Raw genomic sequence first — 26,449 nt, 5'->3', positions numbered from 1 at the left:
ACCAAGGGAGGTCAGGTGTCTTCTCCACAGTTACCCAGTCGCACCAGACAGTGCCACCTTCAGTACAGATAGCTAGTTTTAATAAAGCAAACTACTGCTTTGTTCTGTTGCTTAGAAGAAAGAGTACTGCATTTGTGAGTTAAATCTGGGTTTGGTGAGTGGAGACTTTTGAAGCTTTGTTCAGCTGTAACCCAGGGTTCCCCAGTGTTTTGGGTATGTACTGTGAAAAAAGACCTACCTTGTCTCTACAAAATTTTTTTTTTTAAAATTAACTGGGTGCAGTGGCACATGCCTCTTGTCCCAGCTACTCAGGAGGCTGAGGCAGGAGAGTGGTTTAAGCCCAGGAGTTCAAGGCTGCAATGTGCTTAACTGTTACACCTTGAGTTCTTGTTTCAAAAAGTTCCATGTAGAAGCACAGTCTTGGAAAAGCAAAGGCCCAGCTGGATCCAGAGATGCCTGAGTTGGAGATGAATTTTGGCTAACTCTCCTCATAACCATACTAAAAATCCCACCCAGGGAGGTGCTTATTTGCCATTTTCTATACGTGTATGTAGAAGCATGATTGGTGCCTGCACTCCCTTTACTCCACCTCTGTGTACAATGACTCAGCTAACCAGCCCAATAAAAGCCTTGTTTTCACCTTTGTTTGGGGAGGCACCTTGCTTGTTGCAAGTAATAAAACCCCGTCATTATATCCTCCTTGGTTGGGGTCATTGGACTGTAACCTGCCAAGTGATCAGACCCACCTATTGTGTGGGTAACAAAATCCTGGTGACCCAAATGGGACTCAAACCCTCTTGGATACTTTGTTTTGAAATTATATCAGATGGAAGGGGAATGGTTCTGGGGTATGTTTATAGTATTTCTTGCTGACTTTCGGTTAGGTTGTATTCTTTACAACTTTTCTAATTTTATTTTTAATAGATAATAATGGCCAGGTGTGGTGGCTCATTTCCATAATCCCAGCACTTTGGAGGCCAAGGTGGGCAGATTGCTTGAGTACAGGAGTTTAAGACCAGCCTGGGCAACATAGGGAGACCCTCATCTCTACAAAAAATAAAAAAGTAGCCAGGTGTGATGGCACGTGCCTGTAGTCCCAGCTATTTGCAGAGGGCTGAGGCGGGAGGATCACTTAAAAAAGTAGCCAGGTGTGATGGCACGTGCCTGTAGTCCCAGCTATTTGCAGAGGGCTGAGGCGGGAGGATCACTTGAGCCTGGGAGGTTGAGGCTGCAGTGAGCTATGATTGTGCCACTGCTCTCTAGCCTGGATGACAGCATGAGACCCTGCCTAAAAAAAAAATGGATAATATATCCACATGATCCAAAATTGAAGAGGTACAAAATAATATACAATAAACTCTTTCTCCCCACTGTGTCCTAGCCACCTTGTTTTCTTCCCTGGAGACATCCAGAAACCAATTTTGTTAGTTTCAACTTCTGGAGATGGCTTATGAAAATATAAATAAATGCATCTATATTCAACCCCCTTTTAGAAGAAATGATACCTGCTATACCAACTGCTTTTTGTGCACCTTGCTTTTTTTCTTTTTCACACTTTAGCATGATGATTTTTCTATATTGGCACATAAAGAGCTTCCTCTTGGTTAGTTGGTCGTTTTTATGGCAAACAACTGAGTCCACCCTAGATGGTTAAGCCAAAAAGGGATTAGGATTTTAGGTAACTCATGAAATCCTTTGGAGGGCTGGAGGAACAGGCTAGCATCTGGGTGCCCAGAAACAAAGCCCCAAGACGTACATAGTACTAGCATTAAGTGGAAGCCACCTGTGCTGCTGCCTCCACTGAACAGCAGATGCTAGGTATTTGACTTGACTGCAACTGCTTCTACCTCCACTCTGCACCAGGAAGGCAACCTAGCAGTGACACCTGCAAAAGTAGCTCTGAGCAGAGCCTCTTTCCTTACATTTCTCACTTCTGAAGCAAAGTCTGGTGTGGATGTATCTGATTAGTGGTGACTGGGTGACACATTTGCATCTTAGCTTCAATAGAGTCTAGGAATTTTATTCTCAACTTTTAAACCTGGAGGTGGGACTTGTAATAGGTGAAATTTCAGCAAATAGAGAAATACTTTTCAAAATATGATGGACAGTCACAGATATGGCAATGTCCACTAGAGCTGCCTAGAATTCCATTGTATGGATCAACCACAATTGATTAAACTAATATCTTAGATGGTATTCCTCTGTTTTCTAGTTTTCTAGTCTGTGACTTAGGCAATACTGTATTAATGACAATATACATGTGTCATTTTGCTAATGTAAAATGGAATATAAATTTCTAGCAGTGGAATTGCTAGATCAAAAGGTAAATTGTAATTCTTATGGATATTGCCAAATGGTTTCTGGATGCTATACTGATCCTTGTTTCCAGTAGTGATGTTCCTGATTTTTTATTTTTTATTTTTGCCTAGAGTCTTTTCCTTTTTTAGATTCCATCTGAGCCAGAGTGTCAGGCTGAGTCTTCCTTGCTACTGGGGTGAGTTTTGGGCCTTGGGCCAAGAATACTGACAAATCAGATCTGAGCTATAACCTGTGCCAATAGAGATTGTATTTAGCATCTGGACTGGATTTAGCTTATAGTTTATTGTAGTCCTGCTAGCCCTAAATTAAATGGCATCTTGGGGTATCTGAAAGATAATGTCGCTTCCAAAATTGATTTGCAATGTAGGAGTAGCTTACATCTTGGATTGTTATGTGTTCACAAATGCATAAAGATGTTTTCAAAGAATGGTTCTAAAGAATTATAACACCTTTTCTCTTTAAAAAAGCAAAATCTTATTTCTAGTGTGTGAATTATTGCATAGATTTTGCCAATATCTGAACTATGGCATCCAATTGCTCTGGTTGGTTGCCATGAAAGTTTATAGTAACATAGGAAGCTCCTGTTTGAAAGCTCCTGAAAAACTTAAACAAATGTATATAAATGGGTGAAAAATGGGAGCTGAGGAAGAAGGTGAATACATGTATTTTCTTCTCATGGAAGTGTTCACTATTTTTTATTAAAAAATTTTTTTAGAGACAGGGTCTCACTATGTTTCTCAGGCTGGCCTCGGACTCCTGGGCCCAAGTGATCCTCTTGTCTCAGCCTTCCAAGTAGCTGGGACTACAGGCACGGGCCTCCACATCTGACTGTGTTTTCAGTATTTTAAGTTGGCATTTACCTAGTGCAGTTGATTATTTCAAGAAAATACACTTTCTGCGTGGCTACTAAGGGTATCTGAAAGGATATAAAGTATAGCCCAGGGAAGTAGCACGTTGTTAGGCAGGGGTTAGTAATTCTTTCTGGAAAGGGTCAGTTGGTAGTTTAGGCTTTGCAGGCCAAGAAGCAGAATCAAAGATATTACATAGGTAATTCTATAACAAGAGAAAAAATAAATGTCCACAAGCTTTTTATTGACAAAATTAAAAATATAATAACTGAGTACATTTTTTTTTTGGTAATACAGGTCTACTCATAAGAACAACAACATTCTTATTTTGGGGATAACATTTTGCTTAATGGGATTCAAAGAATAGTGTTCCCTTTCATCAAGTCGATTGCAAATGTTCATCTGTAAATACCATTTATTTTCTCCTTGTGGGCCATTCAAAATCAAGCAGTGGGCTGGATTTGACCCATGAGCAGTAGTTTTCCAACCACTGATGTAATGGAAAGACCATGAGCTTTGGACCTGGATGCATGTAGGTTTGAGTACTGGCTCTGAATTTGTGACCTTGAACATATCACTTAACTTTCTGAGTTGGGAAGGTTTATTTGTGTATAAACTGGGTGTAATGACACCTATCTCATGGAATAAATATTACCCCCATCCTTGTGATTTTACATTAGTATTCTGGTTCTGTAGATGCTGATATAATTTAGCTAGACTTACCTAGAAAATTAGCATTTAACAGATTTTAAAACTGGCTTCTCAAGGGATAGAATGCTCACATGGTCTTAAAGTACAATGTAAAAACATAACTTTGCAATGAAGAGATCTGGCAGTCACCACCTTAATCAAATGGCCAAGCTTTGAAATCAGTACCAATGGTGGGATGTTCTGACATTGTGTGCCCCTCACTGCTGTGTACCTCTCACTATATCACAGTGTCACCTGTGTGGTGTTCTTGCCAGAAACGTTTGACTTTAATGTAATCACAAGAAAACAGACAAATCCAAAACATGGGACATTCTGAGGACAACTGGCCTGGATTCTTAAATGATTCAGTGTCATTAAGAACCAAGGGGGATTGTTCTAGATTAGGGGGAGACTAAGGGAAAATAAGATAAAAATGCAGTGCATGAACATTGATTAAATCCTGGATGTGGAAAAGAAAATTCAGTTCTGTAGGCATTTTCTGGATAATCGAGGAAATGTGAATGTGGACCACATGTCGTATGTTAGTCTGTTTTCACACTGCTGATAAAGGCATATCTGAGACTGGGAAGAAAAAGTTTAATTGGACTTACAGTTCCACATGCCTGGGGAGGCCTCAGAATCATGGTGGGAGGCAAAAGGCACGTCTTACATGGTGGTGGCAAGAGAAAAATGAGGAAGAAGCAAAGGCAGAAATGCCTGATAAACCCACCAGATCTCGTGAGACTTGTTCACCATCACAAGAATAGCATGGGAAAGACCAATCCCCATGATTCAATTACCTCCCCCTGAGTCCCTCCCACAACACATGGGAATTCTGGGAGATACAATTCAAGTTGAGATTTGGGTGAGGACACAGCCAAACCGTATCATGTTGTATGATAATATTGTGTTAAAGTTGGTTTCCTTGGGTGTGGTGATGATGGTGCAGTGGTGTACGAAAATATCCCTGTTCTTAGAAGGTGAATAGTAAAGTACTTGGGGGTGTGTCATGAGGTGTGTCTGCAACTCACTTTTCAGATGGTTTGGCAAAATGCGAGGGAAGAAGGGAGGGAGAGAGAGAATGTGTGTGAGTGTTTGTGTATGTAGAATAGGTGATTCTGTGCATTGCTGCTCAGTTCTTAGCATAGCACTCAGCACATTGCTTTTGATGGGGAGGTGCCCAATCAAAACTTGTTAAACTAACAAGTACTTTAAGGTTTTAGTAGGATTCTCTGAAAGCACACCTCAGCACTGCCTGTCTGCCCTCTCTTTAGCAGTGTCGTTTGGCTTAGGTATATACTATAATGCCTAATGTTGGGTAATCAGATATGGGGGTTCATGTTTTCTTGAGTAGCTCACCCATGTCCCTCTGGACTGAAAGTCTCTCTTGAATGTTAAAGTATAAATGAATGGGAAGGGAAAACCCAGCATAGAGGTTGACCTGTGTTTTCAGCTGTTCCCTGAGAGGCTGAGGTACAATTTGTAAGCATGTACTTCAGATTCTCTTCTGTATTTCTGTTGCTGAGTTTGCCCACTTGGGGAGGGTTGACACCCCCTGGGGCTGTGCTGAGTAGACGAAGGTGTATCTCTGGAGTTCTGACTGGCTGGGGCATCACTGAAGTATTCTCCTGGGCTATGAGGTCTAGGGCGGGCCAGAATAAAGAATGGCAGTTGCCTTTCCTTATGCCTTGACCCTAATCAGTATCTTCTTAGCTGAGCAGGAAGGGAACAGAGAAATTAATATTCTCTTATATTCCTGCAGGAACTCTTATGGCTATATAGTGTGAGATGACTAAAGGCCATTTAACAACTACTTGTAAAAGTAATACAAGAGGAGGGGAAGAAGAAAGATTCTGCTGCAACGGGCTGTGAAGACTAATTCAACATTCATTTATTGAGCTACTGAGCATACAGCAGGCATAGTAAAATATGAGTCCCCAGGGGATGTAAATAATAAGAATATACTCTTGTCTTCTGCTGGGCACTTGGGGCATAGGGAAGGAGATGGGCTACAGTGGAGATAATTATCAAAATGCCAATTGTGCTGTGTTGCAAGGCTAGGGATGTGATAGAAAGCTAGTAAAAAGTGTTATGGGAATGCAGAGTACATGCCATGTGGAATTGACTACAAAGATAAGGTTGGTCTTGAGGTGACTTGAAGAATGAGCCTGGCAGGCAAAGAAATGGGCATCTGGTATGACTAAAGTCTTCATTAGCTGCAGGGTGGGGAGGAGAGAGACATGACAATGTTGGAAAGGTAGTTTGGGCCAGACAGGAGGACCTCAGAAGCCATGCTTGGTTTCACAGGAAAGGCATGAAGAGTCCTGGAAGCCCTTTGAAGTTGGAGGGTGATGTGGTTTTGATAAGAGGTCACGGAGGAAATGTGGAAGCTGGTGTGTGAAGGTGCGCGTCTTGAGACAGGACTTGAAACAGTCGAGGCGAGAGCATAGAATCTGGATTTTGCTAGCTGCAGCAGAGGGAGAGTAGAAAATAGGGGTGCTCTTGGAGAATTCTTCCAGCCCCTCCCACTAAGAGTTTTTACATTTTAAAATCTTTCTAAGGAAACCTTTAATAATACTTGAGAGAAGCTTATTTAAACCCTTGAACAGTTCTGAAAATGTATTACATTTCAGCCAGGAAAGAAAGTATTATTTCAGGCAAACTGGAACATGTGTGGACTAGTTACTCAGCACAGTCGCCTAATCTTATAGAATTAGGTAGGAGGGAAGCTATGTTAGTGGCCTTCAACCTTCTTCCAGAACTTTGTTCAGATTTCTCCCAAATGATCGGTGAATTTTTCTGATTTGTATCCAGCATCCCAGACGTTTAGTGTACATCTGTAAGCTGTAAGGAAGTTGATTTAATCTATTCCTTTTTTTCATCTCTTGCCTTCCACCTGAGAAAACACTGGTCCATAGGTTCTTACTCTGTATTAGGAATTTGCACAATGTGTAACCTAAGATGGATCCAGCTGGGAGTTGGATCCAGCTGGGAGTGTTACAGGTTTGGAGTTTAGACTAAAGAAGAGAAGTGGAATCTTTTCATTTTTTCCCCCTTTATTTTGAGGAAAGCCCAGTGATTTGGACTGTTTGAAGGAGCAATTATATAAAACATCTCCACTAATTGAGTATCTGGGATAAACTTTTTTTCACCTTATTTTCTTTAGATACCATTAAACATTTCTACCCACAACTTAGAGCTTTTCCGTGGAGATTTTAAACTTAGAAAACTTTGAACCTTGATGAATGAAAAAAACCTTTCAGAACTAACTTTTTTTGTTTTGATTCAGAAGTCCATGTGTAAGTTCCAAAGGCTTATAATTCTTTTCTCTTCCTTGAGGCTTGAATATTTCAGAATGTTCGTGGTATCTCTCTTGGAGGTTTGGTGTACAAAGAGCAAGGAAAGTAACCTATGGGCTTAACTCACTTATGTGTATATATTCTACTTTGGCTCCAAAGCAATGATTCTAGTGGTGATATGGGACCAAAGGACAGATTTCAGGTAAATAAGGCCGTTTACTAATGTCAGATTAAGGTATTAGTCTTCAAGTACCATAAATGTTTCACCAGCAATTTCAGTTACCTGTAGTAAAGAGCTTTCCAGTTTGATGTGGTAGTTATGGTAAAGGAGCAACTGAAAGTTAACCTGATAGTAGATTAACACTCAATGAAAATATAGTTGTTAATTTTTTCACATACCAAGGATTACAATTTCTTTTTTTCCTATTTTTAAAGTAGAGATGGGGTCTTGCTATATTGCCCAGGCTAGTCTTGAACTGACCTCAAGCGATCTTCCTTGAGGCCTCCCAAAGTGCTGAGGTTATAGGCGTGAGCCATTGTGCCCGGCCTACAATTTCTTAATAGTAGGAGTTATTCTGCAAGACAACTATCTCAATGTTGGAACTACACTAATGTTGTTGGTGTGTTTTTTTCCTTGTGTGGGATAGTCTGTATCTTAAGATATGTAATATATATATTCACAATAAGGGCTACATTATAAAATTCAGAGACATTTTATTTTTGAGGGTAGGTTTCATTCACTTGATTGAGAATTTGTTGACTGTATCTTGAGTGCCTACCCTTATGCTAAGAGATGAATGGAAGTTGCCCCCTGCCTTGAAGAGAAGACATTTTAATGGGAGGCAGAGATAAACAGATAATTAATTATAATGTGATACATTTGGAAATAGTCACAAAAAACTTGAATATGGAGATTTTCAAAAGTACAGAGAACAGGATATTGAACCCTCATGAACCCATTACCAAACTTCAACAATTACTAACTCTTGGTTATGCTTGTTTCACCCATGTGCCCCACCTCCTCACCTTCCCCCTTTTATTTTGAAGCAAGTCTAAGACAGTGTATCATGTGATGGACATTAATAGATACTTGGATAGAGTATTCTGAGAATACACTGGGAAAATATACTGTATTGGGGAGGTGGAAAGGAGCTACAGCAAAGTAACATTTGAGTTCAATCTAGGTGGGGAGGAGGATGTCATTGTTCCAGGTGATGGGATGGAAACCGACAATTATTGCAATGTCTTGAAAAATGTGTATATAGAACTTTTTTGTTCCTCTGAACTGAGCACCCAAGGTGTAATTTCCAAGATTAGGAAATTGTTTTGCCTGAGGACTTTATAAAAATAATTAATTCACTTTTAATTTAGATAAACTAGAATAATCCATGAGTAGTGGTAATGACTAATCTGTTCTCTTTTCACCCCAGTGACTTTCTAGACTTTGAACATTAGAATTCACTCCTTGAAAAAGTCACTCTCCTTTGTAAGTAGAGCAACAGCTGTCCTTTGTCACCTTTATTTTTCTCGTTGGAAGAGGGGGAATAATCAGTGGCTCACTTCTGAAACATCATGAGTAGGTAGAATTTAGTAATCTGAATTTAAAACCTCCCTGTAAACTGAAGGAAGAAGAGGAAATTGACCAGCGGGCACACATAGGTTCTTAAGGGACTTTTTTGGTTAGCCACTAGGTGAAATCCTTGAGATTTCATCATTTATCTTGTCTCATTTTCCTGTTGTGAAATTGGGTGTTCAGCATTGTTTTTCTTGTCTGTTCTCAGATCACAGAACTGTGTGGTGCAAAGCGAGTTGGTTATTTTGGTGCAACACAGTTTTACATTGCCCTGAAATTAATTGCTGCAGCACAATCTGGCCTCCCGGTGCGGATAGAGAGTATTAAATGTGGTGAGTATCTCACATTTGTATGTTTTATTGTCCATGGCGAGTTGCTTATTTATGAGAACCATTTTTAATGGATTTAAACTTTTGTGGAATTTCTCGTTGCTTCCTCCAACTCTTCTGCAAAATGAAATAAGAAAACTTAGCAGGTAGGTAGCTTAGTTTCTTTCTTTTGTAAATGGAGAAAAATTCCGAGAGTAACCTGAGATTAGTTAATTTTAACTGATTTGCAGTTAAAATAGATTTTATTCTTTAGCAGGATGAGATTGGGCCAGGAATTCTAGAGCCTGTGGCAAATAATCACATTGAGTTTAATTTTCCACTTGAGGTATCTATAATGTTATTGAAGGCTCTGTTAGGGATTAGGGGAGGAGTAATAAGCGAGTTTGAATGGAACTCTGCCTTTTCTCTTTCCCATCCCTGCCAGTGCTCAGCCTTTAATTCTGTTTCCAAAGCACTATTCTGATGCTGGTAAGTACTTGGGTGCTACCAAAATTTTGGCAGAATGAATTTATCTTCTTAAGGTTCTGATTTAATATTTTCTCATTTTGCCATCCCTGCCCTCAGCCCACTATATGCTTGAGCACTTTCTACAATTTAAACAAAAAGCAAAGCCCCTAACTGTTAGCAGTATTTCTACTGCCTCCGGATTGGTTCCTCGATAATTCACTTTGATACAGATTACTTTCATATGTCCGTACAGGTATGCAGGAACTTTTTTTCTTTTTCTCATTCTGAGATTAAAAACCTCTTAACTGTTCACACCTGTCCTGAGAAGTCTCTGATAGACATACAAGTGGATCAGGATTTATGGTGAGCCCATGGAAACCTCGTAGGACAATCCAAATGGCTGAGAAGATTCCATAGATGGCTGGTTATGGAAGACCAAGCCCTTCACACTAACCATCAGGAGGTGGCACTCATCATGCTAATCTTTATCAGGGGGCTAGTGTGTGCCAGACACTGTTTCATTTAATTCTCATGACACCCTACTAAATTAGGTACTTGTGTCAGTTTGCATTGCTTAGGATAAGCTGCGATAACAAATGCCACAATCCCAGGGCCTCAACAAGATGGAGGTTCGTTTTCCACTTTGCAGTGGGTCAGGGTGACCCTCCAGGGCAGCTGCCCTCTCTATGTGGTGACCATGTGATCGTGGCTGCTTTATCTTGTGGCACCTCCAACACAACACCTGTTCCCATAATCACCACACCAGGGAAAGAGTATCTCACCCTAGCGGTTAAATGCTTTGGCCCAGACATGACTGAAGTTATTGCTGCCCACACTGCGTTGGCCAGAACTTGTCACATTAATCCGTTTCAACGCAGAGCAGATGGGAGAACACAATTCTCTCCTGCGCCTGCAAGGAGAGGACAACTGCGAGTCTCTACTATGGCTGCACACTGCGGGTCTCTACTATGGTGCTGCCGTTGTTCATATCTTACAAATATGGAAATTTGAACTTTAGGGAGGTTGAGTAACTTACCTAAGAACATAAGGTTAGTAGAATTTGGAGCCAGGATCTACTTCCAGTCCCCATGCTCTTAATTTCTATGCAAAATAGCCTTGTCTCAATTTTTTCTATTTAGTAAGATGCTGACGGTAATCTGTTATGGAATATTTTCTGAATGGAAAAAATATCGGACTTGAAAGGCATCCCTTGGTATGACAGAATTTGGTTCTTTGAAATAGGTTTCTTGATGGAGTGTCATTTGACAGGCAGGCTTAGTATTCATTGTTGCAAGACATAGCGGTCATTTACTTTGATTAGTTGAAAGTTGCATCACATTGAATTTGGATTTGTGGTAGGCAGTGATAGTTTTTATTCCATTGTAAATGATCATTAAGCTTTATTATAGTATCTTCCAATTTTATCTTCTGGGAAAGTTAGAGCTGCTTTATTATATACAGAATAAACTTTTGACACTTTTGTTACTGATTTTAAGTTAGACCTAAGTCTTTTACCTGATTTGTGCCCAGATTGACAGTTTAATTTCCTGAGGTCAGGGAGTGTGATTGCTGAGGTTATCACTTGTGTAAAGGATTAACAGTTTATCACAAATATAAGGCTTTCTCAGTTTTATTTTATAAACCCAGTTGCTGCCTTTTAACCTCTGAGGGTTTATATATACCCAGAGTTAATTCTGAATTATCTTCCTTCATTTAAGGATTGATTGAATAAAAATTATTTGCATTTAGCATATGTTGAATAAGAATTAGGGCAAGATTGGGCCAAACTTTGAGCTGCCACTTAGAATTTTCCAGTTTGTTGCTTGAAATCTATTAGCTTAATGCTTGATGACACAAATCTTGAAGGCCAAAGAGATCACTCTGTGAGAACCTAATCTGAAAGACTGTGCTAGCCCTGTCACACCCAGGGCGTCATACCCAGGGAGTTGTGGATGGATACCCTTATGTCATGAATAACATGCACCTGTGTGTACGTGTGTGAACCTCTAATCCCTGGTCCTTCCCGTTTTGGTAAATGCTACCACCATCCGCAGCTGCACAAGCCAGAAACCCAGCAGTCATCCTGGATTCCTCCTTTTCCCTCACTCCTTAATAGAATCCATCGAAAGTCCTAGCAATGTGGCTCCAATCTCACTCCCTGTTGCCTTTATCTCTTTGCCCCTACTAGACCAAGTAACCTTCAACTACTTACCTGGACACCACAATGGATTGGCATCCTAGCCCCTCCTCTCTTCTCTACTGTGCTGTCTCTTTTCCCGCTGGTTGGTTGTTTGCTTGTTTTTTGACAGACTCGCTCTGTCACCCAGGCTGGAGTGCAGTGGCACAATCACAGCTCACTGCAGCCTTGACCTCCTGGGTGCAAGGGATCCTCCCACCTCAGCCCCCCAAGTAGCTGGGACTACAGGCATGCGCCACCGCTCCCTACTAATCCTACTAATTTTTGTATTTTTTGTAGAGATGGGGTTTTGCCATGTTGCCCAGGCTGGTCTTGAACTCCTGAGCTCAAGTGATCGGCCCGCCTCAGCCTCCCAACTTTTTTTTTTTTGAGACTGGGCCTCACTCTGTCACCCAGGCTGGAGTGCACTGGTGTGATCACGGCTTATTACAGCCTCTGCTTCCCAGGCTCAAATGATCTTCTTGCCTTAGCCTCCTGAGTAGCTGAGACTGCAGGCATACATTACTATGCCTGGCTAGTATATATGTCTTTTTGTAGAGATGGGGGTCTCGTTATGTTTCCCAGGCTGGTCTCGAACTGCTGAACTCAAGTGACTCTCCTGCGTCAGCCTCCCAAAGTGCTGGGATTATAGGCATAAGCCACCATACCCAACCTCTTTTCCTACTTTTGAAAGTGTTATCTTTTCAAAATACACAGCAGATTATTCCATCTTCTTCCTTTAAACCCTCCAGTAGTTTGCTTGTTGTGCTTTGTAAAACATTCAAAGTCCCTATCCTGATCTGTAACACCCTACACAATCTAGTTCTTCCCTGCTTTTCCATCCTCATCTCAAACCTCAACCCCTTGCTCACTACATGTTACCCAGTCTCAGTGGCCTTCTACCCATTTCTGGGTGACCTCTTTCCTGCTGCAGGCCATATGCCCATTTTATCTTGCGGTCTTGGGTTCCCAGGGATCTGTTTTTCCTTTCTGCTTCCCCTGGCTGGCTCCTTCCCAACCTTCAGGATTCAGAGTCTGTCCCTGTTATCCTACCTAAAATAGTTCTGTCAGTTTCATTAATTCATGAAGGAACCAGCATATGGTAAAACTGGCTCAAGAAAGTATAGTCAGATTTATTTATAGTCATAGAAAGAAAAGATGCTGGAACAGAATTGCTAAATTAGGTATAAAGCTAATTAATGCCCTGTGGGGTAATATAAGTGCAACCTGGCTATTGTACTTTTTTCTAAGATGAAGGTATTTGCATTGCCATAAGACAAGAATTACTTGTTAGCTAACAGTTTTTTCCAAGTTAATATCTACCCGTTCAGGATTATCAAATGCCCAACCAAGAGTAAACAGTAAGTCAGAGCAGAAGTCCATATCCCTAGGAAGTGAGGTGATCCTTGGGTGGGCCTGCTGGGTAATGCTTCTGCAGGGCAATCTCCTCTCCACTTTGTTCTTTCCCAGCATCTGTTTCCTGATAGCACTTACCAGAGTTTGCAAATATTCCTTACAGGTTTCACTGTTTTTTTTGTCTCTCTTCCTCACTTGTCCAGCTTGTGTAAGGGGGAGGGAAGAGGATCTGACACCCCTTGCATTGTGGGGCATTGTAGGCACTCAGTGTGTGTTGGTTGAATGAATGAATGAAGAGATGCATGTCTACATGTGAGGAGGGTGTCTTAATCATCTGCCACTCTTTAAACTAAAACAATTGGAATTCAGATTCTCCTGGAACTCCAGAGGAGTTTTTACAGAAGTCATCTCAGTTTGCATATCATCTTTCTTAGGCACTGATTCTCAACCTTGTCTGCACTTGAGAACCACCTGGAGAGCTTTAAATATAAAATTAAAAATACAGATGCCTGGGTCCATCTCCAGAAATTCTAATTTCATATATCTGCAGTCCAGTCTGAGCATCAGGATTTTTAACAGCTCTCCAGGTGATTCTTATATGGAGACAGGTTTAAGAATAAAAGCTGTATCAAGCATTTTCAAGAGCTTTGCTTAAACTCTCTCTCTCTCTCTCTCTTTCTCTCTCTCTCTCTCTGTGTGTGTGTGTGTAGTTATAGTAGTTGCATCTGAACTAGGGTGCTGCACGACACAGGGCACATGATTTAAGAGGGCACTTATTCTCAGGGCAGGTGCCGTCTCTGCATTTACACCACCCTGAGAGTGAGTGCCTCCTCAAATATTGGCACTAGGTATATGTCTAGCCCCACCCTAGTCTGAGTTGGGGTTAAACAGATGGCAAAACAGCTAGGGCAGAAGGAAAGAAGGTGAAAAGTAAGGAGTGGTAGAGAATTTCTGATGAGGAAAGCATGTGGTGAACATTTGCCCTGGGACCTGCTGTTACCTTTCTTTCCAGGGTCTGAACTTGAGCATGTGTGAGGACTGAGGGAAGATTAGGCAGAACCTAGAGTAGGGTTTCTCAACATTTTTGTGCCAGGAGCCCCTTTGGCAGTCTGAAGCCTATGGGCCCCTTCTCAGAATTATGTTTTAAATGCCACAAAGACATAGGATTATAATGGAAACCAATTATACTGAAATAATCACTAAAATACTTAAAAGAAATTGTTATATAATAACATACATGCTTCTAGGCCTGGCACAGTGACTCATGCCTGTAATCCCAGCACTTTGGGAGGCCGAGGTGGGCGGATCACTTGAGGCCAGGAGTTTGAGACCAGCCCGGCCAACATGGTGAAACCTTGTCTCTACTAAAAATGCAAAAATTAGCCAGGTGTTGTGGCACATGCCATTAATCCCTGCTACTCAGGAGGCTGAGGCAGGAGACTAGCTTGAACCCAGGAGGTGGAGGTTGCAGTGAGTCAAGATTGTGCCACTGTACTCCACCCTGGGCAATGAGTGAGACTACATCTCAAAACAAAAACAGACAGACAAAAAACCCAACCCCCAAAGCATATATGCTTCTTTATTAATGCATTAAATAAAACATCTAACAGTGTTTGAAATAACCACTACTTTTTCAAAGTAGTGATATGCATAAACAGTACTTCAAGATGTCGGCCTGGCATGGTGGCTGTCGCCTGTAATCCCAGCACTTTGGGAGGCCAAGGTGGGTGGATCACGTCGTCAAGAGATTGAGACCATCCTGGCCAACATGGTGAAACCCCGTCTCTACTAAAATAGAAAAAAATTAGCCGGGCGTGGTGACACACACCTGTAGTCCCAGCTACTTGGGAGGCTGAGGCAGGAGAATGGCATGAACCCAGGAGGCAGAGCTTTCAGTGAGCCAAGATCGCGCCATTGCACTCCAGCCTGGGCGACAGAGAGAGACTCTGTCTGAAACAAACAAACAAACAAAAAACCCAAAACCCTAATCTGATAGGTGACAAAGTTATGGATATTGCTAGTGATGCTATAGTGGCTTGTTGCTTACGTTCATAATGGAAAGAAATGCTAAATTTCAGTTACAGTAGGGAAAATAAAGATGTAATTTTTTTTTCCTAGTCAAGGTGACAGAACCCGTGATTTTTCACTAGTTCACTAGCTTTTGAACTCTGATGGTGCAATGACATGATTCATGTGGTCTTTGGGGCTGTGTTCCCCAAACTGGTTTATGGTCTGGTTGCAGTCTGGTACAGTTTGCAGTGAAAGGAGAGAGAATTAGGACAAAAGGATGAGTTATTTATAAAACTAAATGTATTCAAATCTAAGATTGGGTTTTTTTTGGTTCCTCTTGTTAAATGTCCTTTGTGAAATTGATAATGGGTAATAGTTTGGGGTAAAATTCTTGACGAGATAGAATGTTGGTAACTCTGTGTTGGCTTTCTTCATTTCTTTTGTTGTTGTTGCTGGGGGAGAGATTTTTCCTATTTTGTGAAATCCCAAAATTTGTGAGCCACTATTGTGGTCATGATTCTACTGCCAAGAAGATACTGAGGCAAATCATTGAATTCCCTTTGACTCCTCCCTTATCTGCAAAACAGTTGTTCTCAACCTAGGTGATTCATCCCTTTAGGGACTTTTGGCAATGTGAGGAGACATTTTTGGTTGTCCCAGCTGCGGAGGGGGACTGCCTGGCATTTAGCCGGTAGAGGCCAGGGATGCTGCTCAACACCCTACACTGCAGAGGACAGGACCCCCTCTTCCAACAACAACAAACTTATCTAGTCTAAAATGCCAGTAATGTTGAGACTGAGAAAGCCTACTGTAAAATAAGTATCAAGACTTAGGAACTGTAATCCTGCTGTGCTCTAGTTTTTTTTTTTTTTTTTAATCATACAAGAAAGGTAGAAGGATTTTATAGAATTGAGTCCTATTTCTGTGGCTTTTGTTTTCAAATGAGAATTATTTTATTCAAGGAAAAATAAAAGCAAATATTCTCTGGTTGAATTGAGGGTGGGGGTCCCTGTGCTTTGCCTATTTGACAAACCCTCCCTATCTCTTAGGGCTAGGAGAGAAATCTTTTGAGTGTGACAACCAGTTTGGTAATTCATAGAAAAGACAGGATAGGAAGCCCAAGGGTAAAGAAAGAAACCCAGGAGGTAAGGTTGTAGCTGGCTCTGTGTGTGTGTGTGTGTGTGTGTGATGTGTGTGTGGTGTGTGTGTGCGTCCACACAGTGTCTCTGTATTTTGAGCACTGAATACTATCTTGGGATGTCTCAAGCTAAGGTCAGCTCATCCTTTCTGACTAATGTCCAACCCAATCCCCCTTTGCTTTTTTTCCCTCAGTGTTCCTTTGTCGATTTCCTTTACACCCTCTCTCAGCCCTGCTACAGGGACGGACACAGAGCTGCTTTGGACAAAGTTCGCCTATGCAGGTTCACTGACTGTATGGCTGGGCACTTGTGTTTTCTAGGGGTCTGTCCCTCTACCCCATACCCCGGTCGTTAGCTCTATTGTTGCTCCTTCCCAAAGGTTCTTCCCAACCTTCTGAGCTGTGGATTCCCACCTTATTTGTAAAAATCTTTGTTGTGGGATTCTTTGACAATCTAGTAAAAGCTCTGGATCTTAGCAGGAAAATACACATTGACATTAAAATAAAACATTGTAAAAAATGTTGCCTTCAATGTCAGGAGTTTCTGGACCCCTAGAGCTGGTTCATGGAGCCCAGTGAAGAGCCCTTCTTCTAGAGAAATGTAATGTATGGGATGGATATAGAGGATGTAAGTTGGAAGAGACATAGTGGAGAAATTGAAGCCCAAAGAGGCAACATAAAGGGGATGCTGCTTGCTAGCAGCAGAGCCCAGTGGATTGTGGACCTCCTAACTCACTCCTGGGGTTCTACCCTTGGTATGGCCAGGAAATTTAACTTATCCACCGTCCTCTGCCACAAATTTACAGGATCACCCTTCCCATTGTAACCTCCACCCCACCATCTAGCTATTACCTACCCATTTCCTAATTGACAAGAGGTATTTCAGATCAATGGGTAGATAGGAGGATAATAGGAGACTAGATGACTTTGATTACTCAGGCCTGGGTTGATAAGACTGGCCTGATGTTTTTTTGTTTTTTGTTTTCCCCCAAAGTAACTTCAGGAAAATGTGTAGGGATGGTTTCACTTTGGAATTGTAGAACATTATTGTCATAATTCTTTGTTAACCTATAAGTAGCTGGTATAAGTGAATAGGTAAGAAAATGTAGTGGGAGAGAAGGGAGCCAGGAGTCAGGAGTCAAGAATTTTTGTTATGGTCATAGCTCTGCCACTATATTGCTACATGACTAAGACAAGTCTTGCTCTCCCTTTCCTGGGCTTATTTCCTTAACTGCAAAATGCAGACATTTGAGCAGGTTTTCTCTAGATTATTTTCTGAAATGCCACAGTTTCATGCTAAATGTTCAAATCTGTACTAGAAAGAATTTTAATGTGTCTGGGAATGTAGGTCCTAGTAATAGGCTACCTCATTATGAATCTTTCCTTCATTACCTTTTATTTGTGTGGCCTCAGGCAAGTTTCTTAATTTCTCTGTTTCAAATGACTCACTGGAAGAAAAGATATACCAATAACACCTGCCTTATAGAGTTGTTGTAAGCACAAAATCAGGGAATCCCTTATCAAACATTGTAGAAAAGCATCTACAACTATGTTATTTAATATGGTAGCCACTTGCCATGTGTGGCTATTGAGCACTTGAAGTGTGGCAGTGTGGCTAGTGTGACTGAGAAACTGAATTTTTAATTAAATGATTTAAATAAAAGGCTTCAAACACTGTAAAATATTTTCTGTTAAATGCAACCTTATTGATTTAGTAGGACCACATTTCACTTCAACCTTGAATTCTGTAAGACGAGGGTCAGCAACCTTTTTCTATAAAGGGTCAGATAGATTTTGTGGGCAGTTTGATTTTGGTTACAACTACTCAACTCTGTTGTTGTAGTATGAAAGTAGCCATGGACAACGTGTAAACAGAGGAGCATGGCTGTGTGCTAATAAAACTTTATTTATAAACATTGAAATTTGAATTTTTAAAATTTTTTTATTTTTTATTTTTGAGACAGAGTCTCACTCTTGTCGCGCAGGCTGGAGTGCTGCAGAGGCATGATCTCAGCTCGCTGCCACCTCCGCCTTCCAAGTTCAAGCTATTCTCCTGCCTCAGCCTCCCAAAGTAGCTGGGACTACAGGCCTGTGCCACCATGCCTGGCTAATTTTTGTATTTTAGTAGAGGGGGTTTCACCATGTTGGTCAGGTTAGTCTCAAACTCCTGACCTCAAATGATCTGCCCACCTTGGTCTCCCAAAGTGCTGGGATTATAGGGGTGAGCCACTGCGCCTGGACTGACATTTGAATTTCATATAATGTTTACATCATGAAATATTTTTCTTTTGTTTTTGTTTTTTTTTTGGCAAATATTCAAACATTGTACTTGCGGGATGTACAGAAATAGGCAGCAGACTAGATTTGGTTCTTAGGTATACACCCAAGATAAATAAATTCATGTCCATCAAAAAACATTTATAAGAATTTCACAGCAGCTTTATTTACAGTGGCCCCACACTGGAAACAACCCAAATGTTTATCACAGGATAATGGATTAAAATTTTCAATATATTCTTTTTTTTTTTTCTTGAAACAGGGTCTTGCTCTGTCACCTAGACTGGAGTGTAGTGGCACCATTTCGATTCACTGCAACCTCCACCTTCCAGGCTCAAACCATCCTCCCACCTCAGCCTCCTGAGTAGCTGGGACTATAGGTGTGTGCCACCACACCTGGCTAATTTTTGTATTTTTTGTAGAGATGGGGTTTCGCCATGTTGCCCACACTGGTCTTGAACTTCTGAGCTCAAACAATCTGCCTACCTCGGCCTCCCAAAGTGCTGGGATTACTGGTGTGAGCTACTGCTCCCGGCTCAATATATTCTTAAAAGTGGATTGCTCCATAGCAATGAAAAAGAATGAATTATGTGTGCAATGCATTGGGTGATTATCACAGATAAAAAGGTTGTAAAAGAAGCTAGTCACAGGAACAAATACTGTATGATTCAATTTATGAAGTTCCATAATGGCAAAGATAATCTGCAAGTATAGAAATTAGTACAGAGGTTGCTGGGTGGAGCAAAGGGAGGTGATTACTGGAAAGGAACATGAAGGAAAATTCTGTATCTTAATTTGGGAATTTGAGTGTTGGTTACAGGGGAAGATATATATATATATATATATATATATATATATATATATGTTTGTGTATATATATTTGTCAAAATTCTTCAAGTGGAACACTTACAGTTCCCTATAAATCATCCCACCATACAGAATATTCTTTACATAATTTAAAAAGAAATCAATTAGCTGCTTACATTTAACATTATAATAATAATAAAATACAGATTTCTGGCCACAATGGCTCACATTCTGATGTAGCAACTATCAACTAGAGCTGTGCTGTTTCAGTATGGTAGCCAGTAGCTGCATGTGGCTGTTGAGCACATAAAATGTGACAAGTATGAATTGAGGTATGCAAGGAGGGTAAAATATACATGGGAGTTTGAAGGCTTAATATGAAAAAATAATGTAAAATATTTCATTAATAGTTTTTAATGTTGATTGCATGTTGAAATGATAATACTGGATTAAAATAGATTATTAAAATTTTGCCATTAAAAATGTTTTGACATAGAAATTTTTTAATTGTGATAAAATACAAATAAAATTTCCCATCTTAACCATTTTAAATGTATAATTCAGCAATATGTAAATATAGTCGCATTGTTGTGTAACTAGTTTCTAGAACCTTTTCACTTCACCTTACCAAATGGAAACTCTGTATTCATTAGTATTCATTAAACACCTTCCCATTTTCTTTTTCCTACCCAGTTCTTGGCAACTGACTATTTTTTTTTTTTTTTTTTTTGGGAGTACAGTAACGCGATCATGGCTTACTGCTACCTCCGCCTCCCAAGCTCAAGAGATTCTTGTGCCTCAGCCTCCCGAGTAGCTGGGATTACAGGCGCATGCACCACTACACCTAGCTAATTTTTGTATTTTTAGTAGAGATGGGGTTTTGTCATGTTGGCCAGGCTGGTCTTGAACTCCTGGCCTCAAGTGATCCGCCCACCTCAGCCTCCCAAAGTGCTGGGATTACAAGCATGAACCACTGCACCTGGCCTGTCCATCTACTTTCTGCTTCCATGAGTTTGACTACTCTTGATGCCTCATATAAGTGAAACCACACAGTACCTGTCTTTTCATGACCAGCTTATTTCACTTCCTTTTTTAAAAAAAATGTGGCTCATTCTTTTTTGGCAGATAATGTTGAAACACTGTGAACAGCTGCTGCCATTTTGATGGAACATGAGTTCTCTTCCCAGTACCCTCCACTCCGTATTGTCTAGCTAAAGAGGCTCAATGTCACTTGCCATTTATTATTGCATTTATACTGTTTACATTTTTTCTAATGGATTGAGGAAATTGAGGTATTTCTTTCTTTCTTTTCTTTTTTGAGTGACAGGGTCACCCAGGCTGGAGTGCAGTGACATGATGCAGCCTTGAACTCTTGGACTCAAGCCATCTTCCTGCCTCAGGCTCCTGAGTAGCTGGGACTACAGGCATATGCCACCATGCCCAGCTGATTTTTAAATTTTTTTTTTAACAGATGGTGTCTTACTGTGTTGTCCAGGCTGGTCTCAAACTGCTAGGCTCAAGCGATCCTCCCACCTCAGTCTCCCAAAGTGCTGGGATTACAGGCATGAGCCACCACTCTCAGCCTAAAGTATTCCTAATATATCTGTATCTCTATCAAATATGGGAAAACAAAGGATTTTTCTCTTTTGTAGAGGGTCAAGTGTTTAAAAAGGAACAGGCATAATTTTCTTTATGGTAGGGAAAAATAGTCGTTTATATTTAATATACAAAGCATTTCTATGTTCAAAGAATGTAACCTAAGATACCAATATGAAACAAATTGTCATCTTGGATGGCCACTCTCATTGTCTCTTCAGACCCTCTGAACATTTAGTTTGAACTCTTACTTTGTTTGCTGTGTGTTAATTCAATTCAGTTTGGGAGACAAGATTCTAACCAATGACTATAAATAGACCTTCTTCTTGACAGAATCATTGTATAGCAGATACTTTATTGATTAATTTTTTCAACGTTTCACTATCAAATTTTGTGTACGTGTGACTAGGAAGAACGCTCATCTGAGTATGGTGACTCATGCCTGTAATCCCAGCACTTCAGGAGGCCAAGGCGGGAGGATTGCTTGAGCTCAGGAATTTGAGACCTGTCTGGGCAACATAGCAAGACCCCATCTCTATGAAAAATAAAAAAAGAAATTAGCCGGCATGGTGGCAAGCACCTGTAGTCCCAGCTACTCAGGAGGCTGAGGCAGGAGGATCAGTTGAGTCTGGGAGTTCAAGGCTGCAATGAACTATGTTAGTGCCACTGCACTTTAGTCTGAGAGACAGACTTTGTCTCAAAAAACCAAAAACCAAAAACCAAAAAAAAAAATTCAGACTGAAAATTTACAAGCTACTTTTACCTTTCACTTCTTAAAAGCTTGCATCAGTTTAAGGGAAATGGCACCTTCATGAAAGTTTTCCATGATAAGAATATTATTATGTATGGTTACAATTCTGTTAAGTTAGAGTTGCTTAGAACCACATGACCAAAGAAAGTATGAGATAAATTCAGCTGTATTTTGTCTTTTGCTGTTTGGTGGCTGTCTGGGGTAGAGAGGTGGTTTTCTAGGCACATAGTTCCAAATAAGTGCCATAGACAGGGTGGAAGAATGTGTGAAGTGACAGTGTCCTAGACGATATCTGAGAGCCCTACTTAAGTCCTATTAATTGATATTCATAATTCAGTTAGTGTATTCCATTGCTCCTTGGAGGTATCTGTTGAATGCCAGTAAGACACTGGTCAGGGAGCTTATAAATACTGAGCATTTATTTCTTTTCTCCCTCAAGAAGTACTTGGAAGTAGAGTCATCCTCTTATGGGCAGATCAGGGTGCAAATTATTTTATGTGATCTTGTTTCATCTTTTTAGATCCTTTTTCCAGACCGAGCTGGAGCACATACCTGAGACCTAAACCATAGTATTAGCTTATATTTGATTTACTAAGAATCTAGATTTTCTTTTCTCTCGCTTTTTTGCTTTTGAAGCCCATTCCTGCTTTGAGTGCTGGAGAGCTGCCTGAGATTGGGAAACATTAAGATTGGTTACTCTATTTATGTCTCTTGGGTCCTTGGCTGATTGATCACACAGGGGTTTGTCATATTGCCTGTTTCTTTTTTTTTCTGGGACAGAATTTTGCTCTTGTTGCCCACGCTGGAGTGTAGTGGCATGATCTTGGCTCACTGCAACCTCTGCCTCCTGGGTTTAAGCAATTCTCCTGCCTCAGCTTCCCGAGTAGCTGGGATTACAGGCGCCTGCCGCCACACCTGGCTAATTTTTGGTATTTTTAGTAGAGACCAGGTTTTACCAGGTTGGCCAGGCTAGTTTCGAACTCCTGACCTCAGGAGATCCACCCGCCTTCGCCTCCCAAAGTGCTGGGCTTATAGGCGTGAGTGAGCCACTGTGCCCGGCCACCTGCTTCTTTGAATCAAATGTGGACATAGCAACTAAAAATAAACATCATGTGGATGTTAGAGAACCAGAGGCCTTCTTTGCCTGGGGAGCTCTAGGATACTTGCTTGCTGTTGCTAAGATGTTTTCTGGCCTTAGCACAGCATCAATCATTGAAAGTACAGCTGTGTTTTTGGAATAGAGAGATGATGGAAGTGCAAAGGCACACTGATGAGTATTATCCTGAACAATAGATACAGATGCAAATCATTATGCATAATCCATAGTGTCCCCATTTTTGTAGGGTTTTGTGCTACGTGATTGTGTGTGATTTGATGTGCTGAGAACTAGAAGTGTGCCAAAGTATCATTTCCGCTTTCAGAATAGTTTTGTTAGAATTTTGAAAGATAAGTAAATATACCAGACCGTTGCATTTCAACTCTTTGTAGCATTTTGAGTGGCTAATGGTTTTGACAGTAGAATGTGGCTGAATGATAGATTGATTGCTCTGACTTGATATTGTGGCTGAATGATAGATTGATTGCTCTGTCTTGATATTGTTTTCCTTATTCCATTATGAAAAGACAACCAGAGATTGGATGTGAAAATTCCTTAAAGAATTATATAGGGTGAGAAACTGTTCTACCCACTACATTTGCCCTAGAAACAAGGGACCTTTCTGTAGAGCACTGGTTAAGAACCAGCTTGCCTGCATTCAAACCTTGGCTCTGCCACAGATGAATTGTGTGATCTTGGGGACATTACTTAGCTCCTTTATGACTGTTTCCACTTTTGTAATGGTGGGGGTGGTAATGATAGTTTCATCGTACAGAGTTGTTGCGAGGATTAAATGAGTTAATATTTGGAAATCTTTCATACTGTGCCTGGCATATTTAAGTACTATGTGAATTTTACCTGCCACCATTTGTCATTTATTATTGTATTATACAATGTCATATCCTTTTTCTTGGTTGTTGAACTGAAGGATGAAATGGGAGATCAGTCCCAAATCTGAATTTATTCTGCGATTTGGCAACATTGAAAAATGTTAAACCAGAATACTTTGGTTAAACTATAGCATTTTAAAAATCATGACATTATTATAGGAGTACTCATTGTTTCTAAATCTAAATTTATATTTAGTGCTCTGGAATTTTTCCTCAAAAATGATTCATCTTTTGGCCATCGAGTTCCCCTTTTTTGCAGTTTTTAAATAAAGTCTGACTGGAGCTTCTCTGATTTCTGGTCCTAAAGAATTGCCTCTGCCTCGCTTTATGATGTCAAAGAATGATGGTGAGATACGATTTGGGAACCCAGCTGAGCTGCATGGAACTAAGGTTCAGATTCCATATTTAACTACAGAAAAAAATTCCTTCAAAAGAATGGACGATGAGGATAAACAGGTAAACAGTTTAATCAGACATGTTCATTTGATTCTGACCATGAAACCGCATGTAGCAGGGCCTCGTATCTACTGTTCAGCTTCCAGCAAATCTCACCACCTGGAACCCAATTACAGACTTGGAAGTGAGCCAGTAAAGTTTTCTCTTAGCAAGAAAGAGAGACTGACACATATGAATCACCACCAGCCACTTAAGGGCCCTTTAGAGCCTACTTTAAAGTAGAATTGTGTCTAAAATAAGGCTACCAATTTAATACATTTATTGATTTCACTAGGTCAGTGGTTTTCTAAATGGATTCTTGGAAATGTAACTTCCAGGAGTTTTTAATGGGTTCTCTTCTACAAAAAGAAGTCTGTGGAAAAGATTTCTCCTATTATAATAAATGTGTTTGGAGAATGTTGCTTCATATTCCCTTGTTGAGGGAAGAACTAAATCCTTAGTCTTGGAAATTTGTAGTGCACATTAGCACGGTAAAGGCCCTGAGAAGTTCTGCAGTGAAGAGACCTGGAAATCTGTGTTTACTAAACTTTTTTCACCAGGAAATTCTTTCTTGCGGAACATATTTGGAATACTATCTTGGGAAATGCTGCCATTACGCATTTAGCAGGTTTGGAACCAGAATAGGGAGGATAGGCTGTTAAAACTAGACTACTAATTGCAATAGTCAGATGATGATTGGTGGAGACAACAGTATAAAATCTCAGAAGAGTGGGCCTATCCAGAAGAAGTAAATAGTCTACACATTAGTGTACCCTGCAGGCATCAAGCTACAAGATACTTCCAGCAAAGATACTGAATCATGCAGAGAAGTCAAATTATGTTCAACATAGTGTCTTCTATAAGGTAAATAAATTTATTATATCATAGGAACACTTGAGGCTGGGCATAGTGGCTCATGCCTGTAATCCCAGCACTTGGGAGGCCAAGGTGGGTTTATCACAAGAGGTCAGGAGTTCAAGACCAGCCTGGCCAACATGGCGAAACCCTGTCTCTACTAAAAATACAAAAATTAGCCAGACGTGGTGGCATGCACCTGTTGTCCCAGCTACTTGGAAGGCCGAGGCAGGAGAATGGCTTGAATCCGGGATGCGGAGGTTGCAGTGAGCCGAGGTCACATCACTGCACTCTAGCCTGGGCCACAGAGCAAGACTGTGTCTCAAAAAAAAAAAAAGACTAGAATGAAAATGTTTTTAAAATGCAATGAATATTGAACGATTATGTTGGAAAACTAACTTCTGTGACTTAACCTGTGATGTTGTATAGATGAGGTGTTGCTACAGAAGTTTTATATGGATAGTTAGGGGAGGTGTAGCACATCCTGTTAAACAATTCCATATACTGTCACTTTCATAATTCTGACACATTTTAAACCAGTTCTTCAGGGATATATTTAAAAAGGAGGAGATATAGGAATTTTCAGTCAGTATTCTTTGGCATATTTTCCCACCAGCATTTGGAGAGGAATGAGGGTCCACTGTCCCACAGTGGTTGATGGCCTGGGAAATTTCCAGGCCCAGTCCCTGACTTTGTGAATGAGAATATATCCTTTCACTTCAGGCTGAGTTTATGCATGCCCCACCCAGTCTATGGGTGTGAGCTTATGCTTTAGAGCAAATATGTTGCTTTTTTTTTGAAGAAGAGTATTTGATCAGTATTTCAGATTACATGTTTTTCTTTAGACTAAGGGAGCCTATATATATATAGTCTGTGTGTTGATAAAAAGCATTGTTTTGGCTGGGTGCAGTGGCTCACGCCTGTAATTCCAGCACTTTGGGAGGCCGAAGCAGGAGGATTGCTTGAGCCCAGGAATTCAAGACCAGCTTGGACAACATAGCAAGATCTAATTTCTAAAAAAAAAAAAAAAAAAATTAGCTGTGCGTGGTGGTGCATGCCTGTAGTCTCAGCTACTGGGGAGGCTGAAGTGGGAGGATTGCTTGAGCCCAGGAAGTCAAGGCTGCAGTGAGCTATGATCACGCCACTGTGCTGCAGCCTGGGTGACAGAACAAGACCCTGTCTCAAAAAGCACTGTTTTCTTGTTACTTGAATACTCCAAAGTTACCAGTCTACTAATAAAGTTTTTTTTTTTTTTTTTTTAAAGAGGAAACCCAGCAGCAGATAAGGTTGCTTACTTTGCCTAGGGTTCTACATCAGGTTCATATTTGAATTGAGATTCAAATTGTAGCTTGTTAATATTTCATCTTAGTGTTTGGGAGTAAGCTGGTTGGAATGGTTTACCTATAATGAATTGTTTTGCAGTCTCTCGCTGTTAAAAAAAAAAAAAGCTAGCATTTTACTTTGACATAGTAAGCTCCAAGAATATTAAGTATTAATCATTTAGAAATATATATTTTAATATTCACATTTGCTGGAAGACTTGATAAGTATAAATCC

General features: G+C 40.5%; 1 protein-coding gene across 9 annotated transcripts in view; it reads left to right on the top strand.

Annotated features, from left to right (window-relative positions):
* Nucleotides 1-26,449, top strand: part of REPS2 (RALBP1 associated Eps domain containing 2) — a 268,818-nt gene that overhangs the window by 48,114 nt on the left and 194,255 nt on the right. For all 9 annotated transcript variants that reach the window (XR_012092076.1, XM_073013858.1, XM_007991152.3 and 6 more), the window contains exons 2-3: nt 8,938-9,061; nt 23,910-24,058. Coding sequence is in view for 8 of the 9 variants with exons in the window: in XM_073013858.1 (XP_072869959.1) it covers nt 8,938-9,061; nt 23,910-24,058 (273 nt within the window). In the remaining variant the exon portion in view is untranslated. The remainder of the gene's footprint in view (nt 1-8,937; nt 9,062-23,909; nt 24,059-26,449) is intronic.

Source organism: Chlorocebus sabaeus, chromosome X (genome assembly GCF_047675955.1).
Source record: "Chlorocebus sabaeus isolate Y175 chromosome X, mChlSab1.0.hap1, whole genome shotgun sequence".
Classification (NCBI taxonomy): domain Eukaryota; kingdom Metazoa; phylum Chordata; class Mammalia; order Primates; family Cercopithecidae; genus Chlorocebus; species Chlorocebus sabaeus.
The sequence above is the reverse complement of the archived record's forward strand: the minus strand, read 5'-3'. Positions and strand labels throughout refer to the sequence as shown.